The sequence below is a fragment of the Tachysurus vachellii genome, chromosome 6 (genome assembly GCF_030014155.1).
Source record: "Tachysurus vachellii isolate PV-2020 chromosome 6, HZAU_Pvac_v1, whole genome shotgun sequence".
Classification (NCBI taxonomy): domain Eukaryota; kingdom Metazoa; phylum Chordata; class Actinopteri; order Siluriformes; family Bagridae; genus Tachysurus; species Tachysurus vachellii.
Window position 1 is genome coordinate 11,588,578 of NC_083465.1, and position 22,202 is coordinate 11,610,779.

General features: G+C 38.8%; 1 protein-coding gene across 1 annotated transcript; it reads left to right on the forward strand.

Annotated features, from left to right (window-relative positions):
* The first annotated feature begins 5,763 nt into the window (after positions 1–5,763).
* lingo2b (leucine rich repeat and Ig domain containing 2b) lies at positions 5,764–19,905 on the forward strand. Its single transcript, XM_060871354.1, has 2 exons — positions 5,764–6,074; positions 17,386–19,905. The coding sequence occupies exon 2, from the start codon at positions 17,392–17,394 to the stop codon at positions 19,213–19,215; it is 1,824 nt and encodes a 607-aa protein (XP_060727337.1). The 5' UTR covers positions 5,764–6,074; positions 17,386–17,391; the 3' UTR covers positions 19,216–19,905.
* Positions 19,906–22,202: the final 2,297 nt, after the last annotated feature.

Here is a 22,202-nt window from a genome sequence, read left to right on the forward strand (position 1 = left end):
TGTTAATCTTTCTCTTGGCTGTAAAGAATTTAGGTTAAATAGGTAAATGGTGTTCATGTGATTATACCCTGGACATTATGTATTATTATACAGGTGTGGCCCACAAACAGCACAAAGCATGGTACTTATGTAACATCAGTGCAAGTTAATGCCACTTTGTGAATGTCACCTGAAGTAGAGTCGCACCTCACCAATACAGCTATTTTTAAATAAAAAAAAAAATATATATATATTATTTTTGTTTTTAAAATCTATTTTGTTGCCATTACTGAATATGGGTTCAAGTTGTGGGTCCACCTTGATCCATGCATATTTTTATTAATTTATTTTTCATTTATTTATTTCTTTTTAATAGAAAAACTTAAGACAGTTCCTCTTTCCTGACTGAATCTGAGAGGACATCCTTAAACAGGAGCACTCAAGATGTTCTTTCTGGGTTCATGATCAGGGCATTGGTTTTAACCGTTATCCTCATCATGCCATGGATGATGACAGATTTTATGAGCGTTAAGTCCCCTCTCTTCTGTCTATAGCCCTGTGACAACATTCTTCAGCTGCTAAGTACATACGCTCCTTGGTTTTGTGATTATTATCCTCCAACTGTTTTCCCAGATAGGGGTTAAATCTGGTGTAATGAGGTTCATAATAGACTAAAAGGGATTTTTAAAGGAGAATCACTATTAATTGGGTGATTCTTTTTTTTAACCAGCTCTATCTTACAGAAATTATAAGGGGAAAAATCTCTGCAAATAGACCTACCAAAGTAAAGAACTGCACTGAATATACTTCTCCTGGAGGCTTGCTGTACTTCCATAATATCAGTTATATGTTCATAAATGTTTTATTTTCAAGCTCTGATGCCCACCTAAAATAAGCTTGACCATATACTTGTTACATAAAAAACATGACGTTCAACATAGAGAGAGCAAATGACCCTTATGTATTGTTTGTTTTCTCTTAAATGTGTTTTAATATCTAACATCAGATTTGCAAAGGTTTGGTTTGCTCATTTTGCACTATTAGTGATTCATTTGAGTAACTATATTATACTGTATTATGTAATATATCCAGTCTGATGATTTTACATCTCTCTTCTCACTTAATTATGCTGTAAAGTGACTGTAAAGAATCATTAAGACAGGAGCTTTTCAAAATACAGCCACCAGCCAGGATTTAAAAAGGATGGCTGGTGTGTCACAATGCCTTAATGGCCATGTCTTTCACTGATGCAATGAATCAGTAAATGGTGTATTAAGCATGTTTTTTAATCCATATATGTACTTGTTTAAGGGTTATCTGTAAATGCAATATTTGACTTGTTTACGGGCGTGGTTTGGGGGCTGTGAACAAAGGTCCACTAGATGGAGACACAATTTGCCATCATCTTACCAGGGTGAGAGTGAAGGACCATTAAATCAGCTCAATCACGCACATCTCACATCACTCAAAAAGTATGTCATAACCAGAACAAACTAGCTGTAAAATCTAAGGAGCTAAATAACCTGCTTAGGGAAATCCATGTTTGGTGAAGCATACTTAAAATAACCCCCCCACCCCCCACCCCCCCTCGAATATAATATAATAAGCTTGTTATTTAAATGTGTATAATAATATCTTGGATATTTATTGAAGCCAGTAAGCTTTTATTACTGAAGGCTAATTGACCTTATTCATAGGTTTATGTGGCATTTCCGGTATTAAGGTTTGGATTAAATCCAGTATATATATATTTTATTATATAATAATTTATTAATGGATATAATAATAATTGGATGATTTTTTAAATGTGATTTCCATCCAAAATTCACAGTCCCTCATTTTTATCTTTTCATATTCATATTAGCTCAGGAACTGTTTTTTTCCAGTATTGAGATGCTGCATGTGGTGGCACAAATTGTGATTGTATGTAATTATCTCCTTAAGAAAAGGTAATATCAATTTGCTCCCTACCAAGATACCTAAAATAACATAAAGTAGCATTAAACAGTTTCAGCTTGATGCCAGTGATGAGGCCTACATTTAAATAATTTGGAAATTTGGCTCTAATTCAGGGTTCAGCTTTTCTAAAAGCAGTTTAAATGAGGTTTTAAAGTCAGTCACACACACGCACACACACTAACCCATTTTAGGCTAATTAGGCCTATTGGCCCAGACAGGCCAGAGGAGGATACTAAAGTCTCGGTGGCTTTGTTCAGGCCGATTTATTCTCAGTCCCATTACCAACACATAAACACTAAAGCTACTGTTTGCATTCGAGGTGCTGTTCTTCACACTAGATCACCAGATTATTGCCTTGATGTATAGAGTGGAAATAGCTTTAAAATTTGCACCTTGCCAGTCTGTCCTAAAGCGGCAGTGTGTGTATGTGTGTGTGTGTGTGTGTGTGTGTGTGTGTGTGTGTGTGTGTGTGTGTGTGTGTGTACCCGCTCACAGGCGGGAATCCCTCGAGGCTCTTTTTTGACACGGCCGAATGGTTTCCCATGGCAACTGACTGGCAAGTGAGGGTCCACATATGGAGTGGGAGAAGTGAATGGGTCTTTAAACTTGCAGTGGCAATATCACTAATGTCCTATCGATTGTTCTCACAGGTCAGACTTTTCCTGAAATGCTCAAGCCAAACACGGCCCTCTGGACTCATTCGTCCAGTCACACAGAGCAAGACTCATTCTTTTGGTACCACTTCTAAACAATGCCTGCCCAACCATGCAACTATTCAAGCATTCAAAAAGATACTAAACCTTCATCGGTATAATGAATTTTCTTGTCTTTCAAGTCATCAACTCTTTCCAATTTGTTCACAGAAGTGTTTATTTCAATCTTTAAATGCTGAAAAAAAAATACAAGAACCTATGAGTAATTGTTGTGTGGTGATTAGTTATTTGTCAGGAAATCTTTCTAGTCTTTACTCAGCAAAGTCCCCAGTGTTTCATTAACACCTACAGTGTTTATTTAATCCTGCAGGCCACAAATGTAAAGTTAATTCAGCGCTGTGGGTCCTATGAGCATAGATGTTATTTCAACAGTGTAAATTCAACAATGGACTATTTCTTGTTGATGCCCTATGGAGATTTAACCTGAAAAGCTCAGTCTGTGCATCCATTTCCACATCTAATCTAATCTCTTGTCCTCCCCTTTCTGATCTCACACAGAGCTCATTCCTGAGGGAGCTGAGCAGTCATAAGGGGGCTGACTGCAACTCATCCATCTATTTTACATGCTTCCATGGTATTTACTGAAGTCAATATGCAACATACGTGACATAGAGTTGCCATTACGATTTTATTCAGGCATCAATAACTGAGATAATGTGATAACTTTTGGCCTTTGGGTCCTGCATTAGTATTACTTTGAAATAATACAGCTCCAGCCTTCATATTGGATGTGTGAAGATGAATCTGGTAATAGCAGTAATGTATTGTATTCAGATCAAAGCTTTGTCTGCACACATGTGAGCCTTTTTGTCCCATTTCAGTGCAAACATTTTAGCAGAAAGAAGATTACTGCTGATTTTGTCACTATACAGTAAGTCTATATATACATATATATGTATATATATACTGTTTCACTGATGAAGTCGTCCAATTATGTTTCAGCAGCACAATGCATAAAATCATACAGGCAGATACAGGGCAAGAGGCTCAGTTAAACTTCACATCAAACATCAGCATGAGGGAAAATGTGATCTGTGTCTTTAACTGTGCTATTGTTGGTGATACCAGGCAGGCTGGTTTGAGTATTTCAGAATCTGCTGATCTCCTGGGATTTTCACACAGAAAAGTCGTTAGAGTTAACACAGATTGGTGCAAAAAAACAATAAATCCTAATATCCTGTGTGCAGAGGCTGTGCAGGAAACACCTTAAAAGCTCAGATGAGAACAACCTCACTGTTCTGAGCTGACAGGAAGTCAATGGTAACTCAAAAAAGGCATGATTATGATTGTAGAAAAGCTTCTTATGCACTCTACATCAAACCTTAGGGTGTATGAGCTACAACAGCTGAAGACCACACCAAGTTCCACCCCTATCAGCCAAGAACAGAAATCAGTGGCTGTCATGGGCACAGACTCACAGAAACTGGACAGCTGAAGACTGAAAAAAGATGTGAGGGTGATGTTTTCTCTAATCTTTAATTGGTGAGTCTGTACTCGTGATAGCCTCTAATTTCTGTTCTTGGCTGTAAGGAGTTGAACCCAATATAGCCTTCTGCCTTTGTTGCTTATCCACCTCAAGTTTTTTATGTTTTGTGCATGTTGAGATGCTTTTCTGCACACAGTGTTTGTAAAGAGTGCTTGTATGAGTAACTGTGCTGTTTTTGGCAACTCAAACCAATCTGACTATTTTCCTTTGACTTTTCTTATCAACAAGACATTTTCATCCACAGAACTGTTGCTCACTCAATGTTTTTAGTTTTTTACACCATACTATATAAACTCTAAAGACCGTTGGGTGTGAAATTTATAACAAATTAATGTGAAAATTCTTACAACTGACCTACAGACTGTTGTTTTGCAAATCCCAGGAGAACAGCAGCAAAAACCAAGCCATATAAAATGGCTGACAGGATCAATTTATAAATAAGCAGGTGTTCATATTAAAGTGACCAGTGAGTATATGTACTGTATATCAATCATCACTGTTATACTCTTGAGGAATTGCATGGTTCCAGAAGCTAAGTCTGTTGACGCTTTTGTGATAAATAAGCCAGGTCTTTTGATGCTGCTGTTTATGTGTATGTGAGGTTGTATGTGTGTTGGTATAAAGCAAATTTGCTTCTGAAAATACATTCATTACAGACCTACCTACATTTACTATTGCCCTATATCTGCTTCAACAATGATGTATAATCTGTAAGCTAGTTCTCCATCCATTTATCCCCCCATTTACTAAAGTTCCCAGGAAGAAAAATACTTACAGCATAGATTGTGCATGGAATTGAAGTTTATTTCCCCTAGGGCACCACAAATGATTGATTTTTGTCATTTAGCCCTCACGCTTTGTCACAGGATGTATGTCAGTGAGATAATAAGTGATGGGTTATGATAGACTCGTAGTTATTAAAATTAAATGTAGCCTTTGTCATAGTTTTATTACTGGTTGTCTCGGTACTCTGGTTGAAGGTATTAGAGTCCATGTTGTGTCGCTGCTGGAGATGGTGTTGTAGTCCTTGTAATCTGAGAGAACGAGGCAGCTTTAGGGCATTTGGCTGCAGCTATTTTAATCTTAAGGCTGAAGCATTAAGTCAGAGTACCGAGACTCACTCTATGGTCGTAAGTGGCTTCCTTCCAGGACTGGCCAGTATTCTTTAAATATGCTGAAGAAAAAAATAGAAGAACTTGTGCTTGTGAATTAGAGAGGATATTTGTGCATGGTTGTGTGTGTGTCTGCTTAGTCTTTACATTACTTTTCACATAATTTTTTATGTGTTATATGTTGAGTGTGAATCTAGTATTACTCACCACAATGTGTGTGTGAGAGAGACAGTATTACTAGGTGCTTTCCTTTGCCTTTCCCTTCAGTAATTCACCCTACTTTTCTTTCATGGCTGAATATCTCCATGACGACCCCATCCTGTCTCTCTCTCTCTCTCTCTCTCTCTCTCTCTCTCTCTCTCTCTCTCTCTCTCACTCTCACTCTCACTCTCTCTCTCTGTCTCTCTCTCTCTCACTCACTCACTCCAGTGTGCGTCATACACATGAAAAGTGCTTGGTTTCCCTTTGGAACTCAGTCTACCACCCCACGCACACTCACCTGCAAAATCCTGGTTCCTCTTTGCTCATCGTCCTCAGTGTTCAGCGAGACGTCATTCACATACACACAATAGGAGAGCACGTCATGTTCTCCAAATAAGCGCGCGCTTCATAAGAAGAATAAGACAGAAAGAAAGGCAGAGAGGGAGAGGGAGGGGATAAAGTCTTATTGTTCTAGAGCAGCGTGCACTGGAGGTGTGGCATCTTCCGGGCGTTGTCGTGGAGACGGAGGACTGGCCAAGCTCTGTTGTCTTTCTTCCTTTAGGCTCATCACCAAGACGCTGATCACAGGGAGGCTGATCCTTATGGCAAGAGCCGCAGCCACAGGTAACCAACGGACACACTTATCACCTCACACAGTCACTTCTGAGTACAAATTGAATGGGAAGAATCAGTGTTTGTCTGAGAGTGCTAGGATTTGTGTTGTGAAGTAATTTTCACATTGTGAGTCAAGAAGACAAAAAGTGTGTGTGCGTGCGTTTTTTTTTTTTTTTTGTATTCACGATCAAGACTCGTGTTACAGAGTGGATGTATGTGGTGGATACAGGAACAGATCAGAGGTGAGTGTGTATGTGTTGTGAGTCATAAATGAGGATGTGGTGATGTACTCTGCCTGTAGCTTCAGAAAGAGATGCAGCAGATTCCCACAGTGTGAACCCATAGTCCATTCCTGCTGCGCTTGGGGAAGTGTGTGTGTGTGTGTGTGTGTGTGGTGTGATGGGGGGGTGCACTTGTGTATTTGAGTATGAAACAGAACCTCTGAAACTGTGACAGGGGACAGTTCATTAGAAAATTATGAAATCTCTGGGTCTGCTCGTGTGCACAGGTAAGTGTGTCACTGAATGACCTGATAGTTAATTCACCTCCCGTCAGCGACGTTTAGGTGCCAGTGTTAATATGCTTCTGCTTACCCGATCTGTCTCTAAGCGATAGAGGCAGCAGGAGCTATCTTCTCTGCTGATAGCGGTGGGACATTGATAGATTGTAAAGCACAAAAAACTGGAGGAGAGGGAGAAAGAAAAGTGGATAAAGTTGTGCCTCCAGCAGCCCTCTAACCAGAGATCCAGTCAAACAGGGAGTGTGGAAGTGAACGACAAAATACATTAAAAATGAAAAATGAGAGCAAGCTTATTATTCACCCTGTACAATTTCTGATAATGAAGATCTGTGGGAAGCTCATGCATATTTGTACTGTACAAAAGCTTTTTAAGGTGAATTATGAGCTTGTTCACCCCCCCCCCCCCCCCCAGATGCCGAAGAGCATGATTAAATTGAGAGAGAGAAAGAGAGAGAAAGAGAGAGAGAAAGAATGAAGGAAAGAAAAATGGCTAGAATAGAAATTTCTGTCTTAGACCTAGAAGTTGTAACATTGAGCTTGGCTTAGCGTCACATACTCTGATACATTATACATGTTCTTAAGATGAACACGTTCTTCTAACATGAACATTATCATTTGAATTCCTTATTTAGATGAACATGAAGCGTATTTACTGATACACACAGGGAATTGACAAAAGAACATAAGCTGTGTGTTTTGTGTATACAGGAAAATTAGTTTTAATTGACTTAAGCAGAATTAAAGTGAATTAACTGTGCTGGAAAAAAAAGAGAATTAAATCTATAGGATATAATTAGATCTGGTGTTGTTAAAGTTACTGTTTTAATCTATATTTCAGCTCTGCATCAAGTATCGTGGATTAGTGTACATTATATGTAATTAGAGATAATTATGGATTGTGCAAGAATAAATTCATATTGTAAGAGAAGAGAATGGACAGAATAGAAAGGACGGAAACTCTTTATCTACGCTTCCTTTATTATCTGGTGTAAAAATCATTAGGGTGTGCTAATATAATTGGGGTGTTGTGGGAACAGAATTCAGAGAGTAAGGGAACTCCAAGTGTGGTTAGAGAAGTGTGAATGTGTGAGACAGCCTGTGAGAAAGAGACAGCCTAGGCAGAAGCAGGTCATTTTTAAGATCAGTCTTGTTTCATGAAAGCTTTGCACAAAGCAGTTGTTGAGTTACAAAATAAGCATGCTTATGAACTGTTCTTCATACACTGAGGGTTTTACAACCGCAGGACTATACAACAAATCTAAATTGTCCACTACTATACAATAGTGATTGTAATGTTTATGACAAAATCCCTTAAATCTATAGACCAACAATCATATACTGAAGCGTGCAACAGCATTGCGCAACCTGATAACTGATGTGATTAAAGGCAGTTAAAAGGGATAAAGTGCTGTTTACATGTAAAAATCAATCATATCAGTGTAAATATCAATCAGCAAATAATTTCCCAGAGGTATAATGCTTTGCCACTATGTGGACCTATACATGTGTAGGGCATTGTGTGTATTCAGATTTGAACTGGTCTAAAGCAAATGGACCGAAAGGTCTATCTATCTATCTATCTATCTATCTATCTATCTATCTATCTATCTATCTATCTATCTATCTATCCATTTATTTATTCATTTTTAACTAACTGCTATTATTTGTTAAACCGTAACCCTACATTTATGCTTCCAGACACACTGCAAAACACAAAAAAAAATAAAACAGCAGCAACAAAATGAGCCTGCTGAACAAACAAGTCAGTTTCATTCACAAAATATAATAACAAAGCAATTTGCAGAATATAACTTCAGGACAGTTCCTCAGCTACATCACTTAAGCTCATAACCAGTCTCTGTTATCTCTGTTCAGATCCTGTACAGCTTTCTGCTCTGATTTCTGTCTAACGTGAGCGAAAGAACCTACCTCTCAAAACATGTCTTTTTTCATAAATGTTTTCATAAATCAAGGAACCGTTGTTTATAGTTTTTATATTATAATATAACTAAAATAGACACCTAATAATATTTGATCATGTTTAATATCATATTCGAGTTATAAAAAATATCAGGGATGTTTACTGGCATGCTATCAGACGCTGTGACGTATAAGATACAGTGCTGCTGTGAATGACAATGTGGTCCTTTAAGCAGCATTTCATTATAATGCCCATGTGAGTTTCTGGGAAGTTTTTCTTCTAATACGAATGGAGTGGGATTGTTAAAGAAATGTGCACCAAACATGCACATTTTATTATCAGTTTTTATGATTTTTGTCTATTATTAATGAAGTAAACGAATGAATTAGTGGGGGTTTTTTGTGCACGGTGTGTGGTCTGTTTTGCTACATGCAGCAGCATGTCTATAAAGAAAATTATTTTATTTCACACAAGGTTGTATAGAAATATAATTTCAATATGCTGTTATTTTGTGTTTAAGATCAGGCTAGAAGAGTAAAACACTGTCTCTTATTTGTATGAATTGAATTCACATTATATGATAATTCTGAACATTGTATTCATATCTGGCTAACGTGTTCATGTGAAGAACAAATACTTTACACTTTTAGTGTTAGTGGCAGAAAGTTACTGTTGAAACCAATGAAGCTGAGAAACTTGGTATTCATTAGCTGATTGTCTGCTAGTCTGAATATCAATGAAACAGTGGTCACAAATACTGACTAATGACCCTGGAGGGTTTGTTAAGCACCAGGCTGAACCCCAACAGCCAAGCTAATAAGTTTGACAGTTGAACTGGACTGGGGTTTGATATGAGAAATGTAACTACAAGTCTAGGCTATTTTCCCAGCATGCAGTGCTACAGAATGAAATTGAACCTGTCAGATTCCCCTCAGAGGTGAGTTGTATATGTCTGCTGCAAGCCTCGGAGGGTTTGTTGACACTTTTATCCATGGTTAGCCATCAAATAGAATCAATAGAATCTGGTTTTGGGCTTGACGATGTCTCTGAATTCAAAAATATTCAATTATTTATGTTTGACCATTAAGTATTAAGATTAGGTTCTGCAGAAGACATGGTTAGATTCACTAGCACAGTGTGTGGATGTGCATTGCTGTGTCATAGCTGGTATCATAGCTAGTTCTATGTTTGAATATTTTCTCAATAAGTAAAGAAAGAGAAATAAAATGTAACTGTTATTGTTTGAATAATGACTTGATTTGAATGTAGCCTGTTTAGTGTCTCATAATTGTTCATTTAAACACAAGAAGTTGGAGTTTAAAATTCAGTTTCAAAACACAGACAAGGACAATGGTCAAGAGTTTGGGATCTAACCATGAGAAAATGTGCATGAAATCAATTTTATAGGCTTTCTAGTCTCACAGTATGCAGGAAATGACAGAATTCAAAACAACCTTGTGTACACTTTCCTGACGAATCTCTGTCGAACAGTGTTACATTTTAAACGGCTGTGTTCACTCCTTGATTTTCTGTCAATATTTAAAACTCACAATTCACACAGATTAATATCAAATGTTAATTAACTAAACATTATTTAGTCTGTTTTCTCCTTCCATATATGTGCCTTTTAATTCTTCTAAAAAGCATATATGGCACAAATCCACATCCGGCTTGATCTGGTGACCTCAAGGAATTTTCTCAAGGAAAAGTATGAGCACTGAACAGCCTTTTAATAAAATGTATTCACACTGTAGCTGTATGATTCATTTTCTAATAGTGAGTTTTCAAGCTCTTTATTACTTTCGGATATTTCCCTTCTGCTCCTCTTTTTTTTCCCCCATACCTGTCTAATCCTGCGTCCCTGTGGCCATGAATAAATTGAAGTAGTGATCTGTCTCTGAATGGGTCTCCATGCTTCGATGAGTTTAGAAAGCTTACTTCTGCATGCACTGCACACTTCACAAACTCCAAGCACTAGAGGAGCTCAATGTTATCATTAGTGTATTTGTTACTGTGACCGCTGTTTCTTTGCACAGTAGTGCACAGGCATATACGTTTAGGTATTTGCTATTCCTGCCGGTTTGTTAGCTTGTTTGGGAACAAACCACTCTCTGAAGATCTGAGGCCTGATAGCTGCCCCACTCGCAATCTGCATTGTGTGCATCAATTAGCATACATCAAGCATAAAAACTGAATATGTATGCGACGAGTTGTGTGGGTCTGTGTGTCAAGCCTGTGTGTGAGTACGTTCCCCTGTGTGTGTGTTGTGAGATTTGGCAGACCATCCAGGATCTGTTCACTCGAGCTGGTATGAAACTGTTTCATGGCATGTGCAGCTGAAGCTCTTTAGTTATGTACTAAAAAAGCTTTATTAATTTAGTTTGGTCAGAGGTCTTAGGCTTGAGTCAAGATCAAGCAAAGTAAAAGTTTTAAATTGTTAAAAGTACAAGAGTACAAAACATGTTCTTTGTCTAGCGCTGAGAAAGTCTTACTATTTAATTCATGCTGACCTTTTGCTGATGTTCCACCGTTGTAATTTTAGCTGTTGACAACCTGATGACTAATGTGGGTAGTTTATCTTTATTACCGTTATCTCCTTTTTCTTTTGCTTCTCTGCGTAATTATTCTTATTTCAAAATCTCAGAACTTGTACTATTGTTTCAATTCTACCAATTCGTTCAAGCCCCCTACGAATAATCCGTTCTACAAAGAAAGGATTATTCGTAGGGGGCTTGAAAAGAAGCTATTTTATTGTTTAACTTTGTGTACTTGAAAGTGGCAGGAATTAGCAGAAGACAGTACATTTTATCTTCTATGTAAAAACAATGTTGTAATCATAGTACTAGCTTCAGTGGTAAGGTTTTTTTTTTTTTATCATTTCAATTTTCTTTTGTGGTTACAGAAGATGAATGAATTGAACAAATATATTTTTTCTGTTATCTCGAAAAAGATGAAAAGTGAGCCAGCAAGCCGAAGTTCAAATGTAATATTTTTTAAAAAGGTAAATATAAAGACATGACAAATCGCGTTTATTTGTACCTAGCTTATATTTGCATTTGCGCAGGTGTCACATTCACTTATGCAGACTCGCTTTGTATTCTATCAAATTGTTTCAGTTCATTTTATTTGGTTTTGGGAGCTGAAGAATCACAGTGGGTGTCTGGCGTACATGTGTACAGATTTACTGAGATTCCTTCCTCCAGAATTTCGAGGGCAGTGTCGTGTTGGTCTAAGTGCTCTGTTCAAGCAACCTTGGGCCAGAGAAGTAATACACATTGTAGAAGCCAATCCTATCTTCCTTTAACAGAAGATAGGTGTTTTTGAAGCCGGTGCTTTCAATCTGTGGCATAGAGGAAGAGATAACCTGCGTTACATCACTGTATTAAGAGAATAAGCATGAAACAGAAAGATGAATTGATTGTTATTTAAATAGAATGTTCTGTAACTACTGCACTTCATTCTGTAGTGTTCAATACTTTTAACGAGCATGCTGTTCTTTTCTTATTCACTTAATTACAAGTCATTGCAGGTGTGTCTGCCATTCTGTGATGAAGTGTGTGTGTGTGTGTGTGTGTGTGTGTGTGTTTGAGAGTGAGAGAGAGAAAGAGAGAGAGAGTGAAAGAGAGAGAGAGAGAGAGAGAGAGAGAGAGAGAAAGCGGTGAGGGTCTCTCTGTTCACTTCTGCCTGCAGGGTTAATTAGCATTGCAGAGTTGATGTCTGGAGCAGGCTTCGGCTGATCAAATCCTGCCTTTCTGTGTGTGTGTGTGTGTGTTTGTGTCAGTCCTTCTCTCTCTATATATATAAGTGTGCTTTAACTACAGGTATCTTCGGTGTATGAAGTACAGAAATGAACAGGAACACACGCACAAACCTATTGGCCAAACATACGTGACTGTACACACGTTAGAGTTATTATCCGAGACAGGCAGGTGGTGTGATGAATCAGTATGGCTTCATATTTTTTTTCTCTTTTCAATTTGTCCATCACTCCATGTTATTTTAGAAATAGTCAAGAAATTATTTGCCCCATCTCCTTCTTCTCTTTCGCAGCTTAATTGCTTTATATCTTTCAGATTTCTCTTAAGAATATAACAATAACAGTTCTTCTGCCTCTACTTTATGTATCTTTCTATATTTTTTAATAATTGCTTATTTCATATTACTGTTGTTTTTTTTCTGGAAGGGGGTGGAGGGGGGTGAAACAATATTTAAGCATCTATATTTTACTACCAGAAAAAAAGGTTAAATCTTCTCTGATATGAAGTTTCAATTCGGTTCAATTTTATTTGAATAACTCTTTCAACAATGCAAATTGTCCCAAAGCACCTTTACAGAAATATATACATTCAGAATATACTGTAAATTAAAATGTGCATGTTTATGACTGAAGCAAGTTAAGATCCCCTGAGATGATTGAAGAAACGTTGAGAGGATCCAGACTTAATGGGAACACATCCTCGTCTGGGTGACACTGGATAGTGTGATTATAAATAATTTCCCTTCTATAACTGTGTACTAAAGGAAACCTAACACTACAATCTTATACGTAAGGAAATTTATACTTGTCCTAACATAAAGCCTAATTCATTGAAGTCATTAACTGTTCATTGATAGACAATTGAGTGCAAAACTGTTTCAGTCCTAAAGCTTCATAGCACTTGTAGTCCTAAGCCATCGTTGTTTATGGTTTGTAAGTGGTACCATCCACAGTTATCTCCTGTATCTCCAGGCTGTCCGTGTGGGGCCATCCTCAGCAAAAGCTAAATTAAAGTGCACCACTGAAGGCCATTAAATAATTTCATATTCCGTCATCCTTTCATCTCTCATGTTCAAAGAAATGGAGCGAGACCAATAATCCATATTTACGCAAATCACAAAGGATTTCTGAATACAACCTTTAGTACATACTTATGCACACAAAAAAGAACACCAGTCATAGATATATCTCTGTGACTGTCTCACTCTCGACTGAAAGACAGTCTGGAATTTTATTTATTAGTTGTCAATCAATCGATTTATACTCCCAGAATAAAATATCTTTCAATAAGACACAGCCCCACCCATGGATCATAGTTCATAATGCATAATAATATCAGATAGATATCGACACATGATACAGGTTTATTAAAGTGGTGGTATGGATTCTCACCTGAGCTTTATAGATATGAAAAATGCAGTGGTATGGGATTGACTGACAGCTGGGTTGCCATGGGGGCACAGAACCGGCTTTTTGTCAGGTCATAATATGAGGGGTATGTGGAAGTGAATGTGTGAGAACCCAGAGATCAATAACAGGAGTCAATAGTGCTTCACTGTGTTGGATCAGACACCCATGGAGAGCCTAAAGCACCTACACCTATAAGGAAAGATCACATGCAGAATACACAGGACTCATGCCAGCTGAAGATGCATCTATACAGAACGATGACATCTAGCATGTAGTTCAGCGTGTATCTCTGAATTCTGTACTGAACTTGCAAAAGCAAGGTCATGCATATATATATATATATACATATATATATATATACATATATATATATATGTATATATATATATACATATATATATATATATATATATATATATATATATATATATATATATATATATATATATATATATATATATAAAAATATGTGTAAGAATGCACGTGTGTGTCAATACATCTGTGTACAGATTTGTGTGTACACAAATACACACACCATACATGCTCAGTTTCTGGCTTTCTTCTCCCTACTTTTGGTCTCACACAGACACATACACACTCACACACATATGCATAGCCACATGAACACCCTGTTGGAGATGGGTGTTTGGCTCACAGTGACTGGTTTCACTCAATGAAAAATGGATGAGACTAAAATTAGATAAACTAAAATTAGACAAAGTAAGGGAAACCACAGGCTCCAAAATCCAGTTCTTAGGTAGCAAGACACCAGCAAGAAAGAGGTGATAAACACTGAGATAGAAATGTACAACAAGGCAAGTGAACCCACCATTCTTCTTACGAATATCACAGATGACAGTAAAGAGGCATTATACCTCCCTCCCTCACACACACACACACACACCACAAACAATAAGAACAGCAACAGTACAGAGGGAACTATTTAGATTGATGGCTCTGCTAATGTTTGATGTTTTTTTATAGAGTAATATTGAAGAATGAGTGGATACTTGAAGGTGGATTTCTTTCTCCCTCTATTTCTATGTGTGTGTGTGTGTGTGTGTGTGTGTGTGTGTGTGTGTGTGTGTGTGTGTGTGTGTGTGTGTGTGTGCAAGAAAGAGAGAACAAGTTGTTTCCACCTGCCTGATTAGGTATCTCTGATATAATAGATCTGATCTCGTGCTGTGCATAATGATTAATAGATCAAGTCAATGTCTAAAATTTCTCTCTGATTTAGTTAAAATTAGGATGAATTACGTCACCATGCATATGCACCCCAGTCGAGGCTACTGTCATCACGTCAGCTTCAAGCTTTCACGGGGATGAATTGAATTATTAACTCATTAAAACTTAATAAACTCCTTCAGTGAGTGAGCTGTCCTCTCTCTCCCTCTTTAATGAACCACAGCCTTTAGTGTCAACCCCCCTTGCAGACCTGCTCTCAATCTTCATTCAAAAACGTATGTGAAATTGGCTGTCTATTGATCGACTCTATCTACAAACGTGCCATTTAAAGATTTTAGCCTTTTATTTAGCATAAGGTACGAACAACTATTCTGTGTGTTAATCACGTATTATTATAATACAAAATAAACTACCTTACAAGGATATAACAAACTAAAATTAATCTGTTAATAAAAAGCATGTTTAGATGAACAGTTAGCCTTTAATACTGAACTATTTTGGGGTTCTGGCAATGGTTTTTATTACATAGAAACCTGTACACCGTCTCGCCGGCTCTTAGAAGCCGACACGATGACAAGTGCCACAGCATCCACTGATATTGATTTGAAAGCAAAGCCTACTACAGAGCTTGCTAATCGCTTCGAGTTATCGAGCAAAGCAATCCTAAGAGAGCTGGCCAATTGCTTGTCACTTGCAACAAAGCAAATTCTCAACTGGTTAAATTAAGGTTATGATACAGTCTTTATATTCTATGCTCCATTTTTAGTGATTTAATAAATATTCAAGTATGTTTCATACATTAAATGTAACAAATGTAAGTTTAGATGTAAGTATAATAATGTATATTAAACCTTTTTTAATCTTTTGATGAACTAATAAAAAGTCTACAATATTCAACCTTTCTTTAAGAGATTGGGGGAATAATTCATTCATTCATTCATCTTCTACCGCTTATCCGAACTACCTCGGGTCACGGGGAGCCTGTGCCTATCTCAGGCGTCATTGGGCATCGAGGCAGGATACACCCTGGACGGAGTGCCAACCCATCGCAGGGCACACACACACTCTCATTCACTCACACAATCACACACTAGGGACAATTTTCCAGAGATGCCAATCAACCTACCATGCATGTCTTTGGACCGGGGGAGGAAACCGGAGTACCCGGAGGAAACCCCCGAGGCACGGGGAGAACATGCAAACTCCACACACACAAGGTGGAGGTGGGAATCGAACCCCGACGACCCTGGAGGTGTGAGGAGAACGTGCTAACCACTAAGCCACCGTGTGGGGGAATAATAAATTACTTTAATACCACATATCACAGACTGTATTTAAGGCATGGTATATGACCTATTGTGTATCCTGTATATCATCTCATAGATTTTTCAAGGCTTACATAATGGGGCAGAATTGCACTCAAAGATAAGTGCCCCATTCTTTATTCACTATTATGATAACTGATGTCTGCCATTTATGTTTATGGCTTGAGAGAAGCAATAAAGAGACTAAGCATGTCACTAAAGCAAATGTAGCACATGCCACTGTAGACATATATTAAGATCCCATTATCTGCGTCAAGTATGCAAATATTTCCCCCCAAATATTTGTCATTATCAAGACTACATTTAAATCAGATAATATAGTATAGTATAGTAAAGTAATAATTCGCCCATCTCATAATTAGTAAAATACACTTTTAAAAAAAGCTGAATAAGAGTGCTGTTAACATCTAAAATGGGTAAGTGACAAAGAGCTCTGATTTTAAAATGATCCTGTAAATAGGAATAGAGTAGTGCAAAAAGCAAGATGTGAATAGCACCCTGCTGAAATGGTGAGGGGATGTGAAGATCCTGTAAGCGTGTAAGGATGTGAAATGAGATTGCACCTCTTCGGGGAGCTGCTGAGCCTGCTGTGAGGCTTTTGATAAGGGAAAAGTCATACTTTTAATGACATTAATGAATGACCCTGAAGCTTTGCTTCAGCTACATCTGAAGCCCCTGTAAAGAACACTTCCTTCTTTTCTGCCAGATGATGAATTGATCACCATAAGTACACTTACTGTTTGCCGTCAATTAGGTTTAAATGTGCTGTCTGAGAAAGAATGACAGCTAGAGTCTTTACGCGATATAAAGCTTGAAAACCTGTAGATTCGGCCTGTAGAATCCCTGCTGTTTATTGATTCTGATCTGGAAAGCAGGACGTGTACCAAGGGGATATAGGGTTTCCATAGAAATAGCATGTTTGGAGAATCTGTTTAAAAGGGACACTTGTGCGTAAGCGAGTGTGTGTATGTGCATTCTACAACCAATACTTAATAATATCCATCAAAATACTGAGAGATTTCTTGCAAAAAGGAGGGGGCTAGGATGTAGATTAAAAGCACTCAAGGTTTTGTAGGTATTTGAATGAACTGGTATGTACGCTAACATTTTGGCATGTTTATGTTCATAAGTGAAAGTGTCTAATTACATCTCTGTCTCTGTTGTTCTCTGCATCTCTCTCTGCACCTTCCCCCATTCTGCAGGTGGTCATGCTGCTCTCTTTGTTCTCCTGTGCTGTGGGCTTCTCCCTCCTACCGTTCCTCCTGTTTCCATACCCCACCCAGGGTTGCCCTGCCCGCTGTGAGTGTTCTGTGCCCACACGCTCAGTCTCTTGCCACCGTAAGCGGCTGGCACAGGTGCCTGAGGGCATTCCCATCGAGACAAGAGCATTGGATCTCAGCAAAAACCGGCTGCGCATTATCACACCACAGAATTTCTCTGGCCTCCTGTTGCTAGAGGAGCTTGACTTGAGCACCAACCTGTTGTCATCTGTGGAGCCCGGAAGTTTTCGCGCCCAGCCGCGCTTACGAACATTGCGTCTGCGCAACAATCAGCTGACCCTCCTGCCTCGTGGTGCACTTGCCGGCCTGAGTGAGCTCACTCTGCTGGACATCAGCCAGAACCGTCTGGTTATCTTGCTTGATTATGGCTTTGAGGACCAACGGCGTCTGCGTGTGCTTGAACTTGCTGACAATGAGCTGGTTTTTGTTGCACCCCGTGCCTTCAGTGGCTTGCCTGCATTGCGCTCACTGACCCTGCAGCGCTGTAACCTAAGTGCTGTGCCCAGCCATGCACTGGCGCACTTGCATGGTCTAACCAGCCTTCGCCTTAGACAGCTGGACATTGCAGAATTGCTACCACATACCTTTAAGGGCTTGGGCCGTCTGCGTCATCTTGAGGTGGATTATTGGCCAGCACTGGAAGCTGTGCCCTCTCTTGCCCTGCAGGGTCTGAATCTTAGCACGCTCTTCGTCACCCATACCAATATTTCAACGGTACCAGTGTTGAGCCACCTGTCCTACTTGACCCATGTGAACCTGTCCTACAGCAATGTGAGGGTGCTGCCAGCTGGCTGGCTGCGTGGCCTGGATAGGCTGGAAGTGCTGCAGGTACGCAAAGCTCAGTTGGTGCGTGTGGAGGCTCAGGCCTTCCAAGGGGCACTGTCACTCCGCCTGCTTGACCTCTCCTACAATCGCTTGACTACGTTGGAAAGAGCCACACTGCCAGTGTCTGTGGCCCTGCAGAATCTACTGATTGGCCAGAACCCATTAGTGTGTGACTGCCGTCTGCGCTGGCTACTTCAAAGGACACTGTCCCTACAGTTTGGGGAGGTGCAACCTCAGTGCACAACCCCTGCTGCTCTCGCTGGAAAATCTTTCGGTGATGTAGTAGAGCCACTGCTTTCTCGCTACGTCATATGCACCAAACCCAGGGTCATTGCCATGTCGACACAACCGGCCCAAGCAGAAGAGGGACAAAAGGCATGGTTGTACTGCACAGCAGATGGTGCGCCACCCCCCTCTGTCTCCTGGCTGACACCACACAGGCGGTACATCACCATCAAAAGCACAGGGCGCATGGTTGTCCATAGCAACGGTTCGCTGGAGTTCCGGGTAGTGGAGCCTCAGGACAGCGGCATTTATATCTGTGTGGCATCCAATCCTGCAGGCAATTCCACTCTCTCCATAACACTAACTGTCAAAAGTCTGGGCCTTAGAGATGGGGCTCTCTATGCCAACCGCAGCTTCATCTTTGATCCTGATTACAATAGCTCATCGATCAATGGCACAGAGCATTACACAATCAGGATGGTTCTGGACTTTACTACCATTCTTGTGTCTACGGCTATGGGCTGTCTCAGCTTCCTGGGTGTGGTCCTTTTCTGTTTCCTGCTTCTCTTCGCTTGGAGCCGAGGCAAAGGCAAGCACCGAGGAAGTGTGGACATCCAATATGTTCCACGCAAGAGGAAAGGGGCCAGCAGTGAGCTTACTGAGACCAGCGGCCCCAGACGTGTCAACATGAAGATGATCTGAGAGCCAGATGGTTCCCGAAAGCATTATCTTGATCCACTGATAGCCAATCTGCAAGATAGAAGAAAAAGGAAAAGGAAAAAGACCTGTATCTATGGTGGCCAGTCAAGATTGGCATGATAAGCAGCACACTGTTTCAGTTTGTGTGCTTTTTTGTGAATGTACTTTTGAGGTTCCTATGACATATGTACGTATGAATATACGTATGTCAATCGAAATATAGTGTGTGCATTTATGGGCATGTGTGTGTCTATATTATATGGATGTATTCAATTGTGAGAGTTTACACATACTATCCAAACAGAGTCATTTATCAAAAAAAAAGTATTTGTATGTCTTCTGCAATGTTTTGTCTGGACAGCATTAATTGGACAGCACAGACATGGGCAGAGGACACATTGTTGTATAGATATCATGTTTGTGAGGAAAAATGATCTATTTATACATTTTAGGTTTACCTATTATTAACCTTGGAATTGCTGCAAAAACTCAAACTGTCTTCCCCAACAAGTAAATTACATACAGGAAGAAGCCTCAGCACTACTGTGTTGTGAAGTGTTTGGTTTTGCTCCGAATATCTTTTCTCCCCTGGGAGATCCTGAAGTTACAGGAGCCTCTGGGAAAAGACAAACATCATCTGCCATTTTATTGTTAAAAAAAACAAAACAAAAAAAAATTTACAGTGTGTTGCAATGTGAGGACTTGTTTGACATGGTGGGTACCAGGGGCTGTGTTTGTGACTCAGTGGAAATCTGTGAAACTGTTTTTTGATGTTCTGTCAAATGCTGCTCAGATGTTTTTACATAATAAATATATTGGTATATTTTCCAAAGAAAATAAATCTAAATCATACAGTTTGATTGTTGTACCATTACAACTTAGAATCTTGTTCTTGTTACTGTCTCTAATCATCCAGTGTTCTCTTAATCCAGCATATATCATAGTTAACCACTGAAAGCAACTGACTGTTATCTTAACCAAATGACACACCTCTAAATACGCACTTACACACTTAGGACAGGATGAAGAAGGCCAAGTATTTTCAAAAAGACATTTAGTATGTCATAATTTACAGACCTTTCTTTGTCACAAAATTTGTACTGATGTTTAGCGTATGTTGAGACATGTTAAAATTAAATCTCAGTCGAACAGTTTACATCTGTCTTTCTGAATATAAATATTGGCAGCTGCCTCCAATCTCTTTTGTATCCTCTGAATCATGTCATTACATTCTCTGTTATAATTCACACTTATAGCTCATACCCATCCCCCTACCTCCACACAAACAAACATATACACAGGAACACACACACACACACACACACACACACACATTCTTCCTGACAAATCATTCTCAAATTGAATTCCTCAGATCAGTGGTGGCAAAAAAATGTTTACTCTGGTTATATCTGTATATATTGCAGTTCAAACAGAAGACTATTTAGAATGAATCCTGTATTGATAATTCATTAAATGTGCATTTAGATACAGTGCAAGTTACAATGCATTATAACATTTGGACTCAACTTACGAAGCATAATATCGGGTCATACAGACTTCAGGCAAAGTAAGATGTAATGTGCATTGTAATTTCTATTAGTGTCTATAATGGTTTTATGAACAGATATTATATCATATCTTATGCAAACTATATGTTGTAACTTTGTTTAGGTATTTTTAGCGTTCTTATTACATACTTTATTATGTACACTATATACAGACATGGGAAAAAGAAAGTATACCCTCTATTGTCCTGTGTTTTTTTAATGTTATTTAATCAATAAGAACGGTGACAACCTCTATAAAAGTAAACGTTTTGTCAATTTGCTGTTCTACACTTAGGTTATGCCAAAAGAAAGGACACCAGACAGGACCTCAGAGAAGCAGTTGTTCCTGGTCTTCAATCTGGGAAGGTTCAAAGGCCATTTACTGAAATTCACCATTTTAGAGTAATCAGGATTGTTTGCAAATGGAGATCCTTCAAGGTAGTTGCACTCTTCCCAGGGGTGGGTGTCCCAGCAATTTCAGTCCAAGTTCAGGACCATTTAAAGCTCAGTGATATTAAGAAAACACCAAACGCTCCATCACGAGCTCTTTAAGCACATTAAATGTTTATGTTCATGACAGCAGAATCAGAAACAAAAGACTGAGCAAGTATGTTTTTCACTGAAAGCTGGCTAGCTAAAAAGCCCATTCTCTTCAAAAAGAATATGGTGCAAGACTTAGGTTTACAGAATTGCATCTGAACAAATCAAAAATCATGCGGAACAATATTCTTTGGTCGGAAGATACCAACTATGTGGTGGTGGAGAGGTGATGCGTTGGGATTGATTCGCAGCCATTGCACTTTTTGTAGACATTGAGACATCAGTGAACTACACTTTGTACCAGAATATTCTTGAGACAAACATGAGGTCATCTTTAAAGCAGTTCTGATCTCAAGCACACCAGCAATCCAACATCTGAATAGGTAAAGAACTAATAATCAAGGTGTTGGAATGACCAAGTCAAAGTCCAGACCTCAACCCCATTGAGATACTGCGGTGGGGTCTTAATAGAGTTGTTCATATTCAAATTCCCTCACGCATCAAAGAACTGAAGCCATATTGTAAATAAGAGTGCAACATTTTCAAACACTGTGACAGCCTGATAAATTCTTTAAAAAGAGCAAGTTATTGTTGCTAAATGTGGCTCTGCATGTTACTGAATTATCGGGTGTACTCATTTTCCTACCTGGTTTCTAAATATTGGGAAGCAGTGACTACACATTGGATACTGTTGTGTTAGTGAGTACTGTACAGTTATTTAGACCCTTATAAATAAATACATCATGGATAATTGATGGATCCCATGACTTTATATAAAGCATAAATCTTATATATTTTCTCATAAAAATAATAACTATAAATTATTACTATTCATAATAAACTGAGACTTAAAAACTGATGTGATGTGCTTCAGGATCATCTGCATCCGGATGATGACTCCTG

Coding starts and splice junctions, on each gene's coding strand:
- lingo2b (XM_060871354.1), top strand. CDS start 17,392: ATGCTGCTCTCTTTGTTCTCCTGTGCTGTGGGCTTCTCCCTCCTACCG.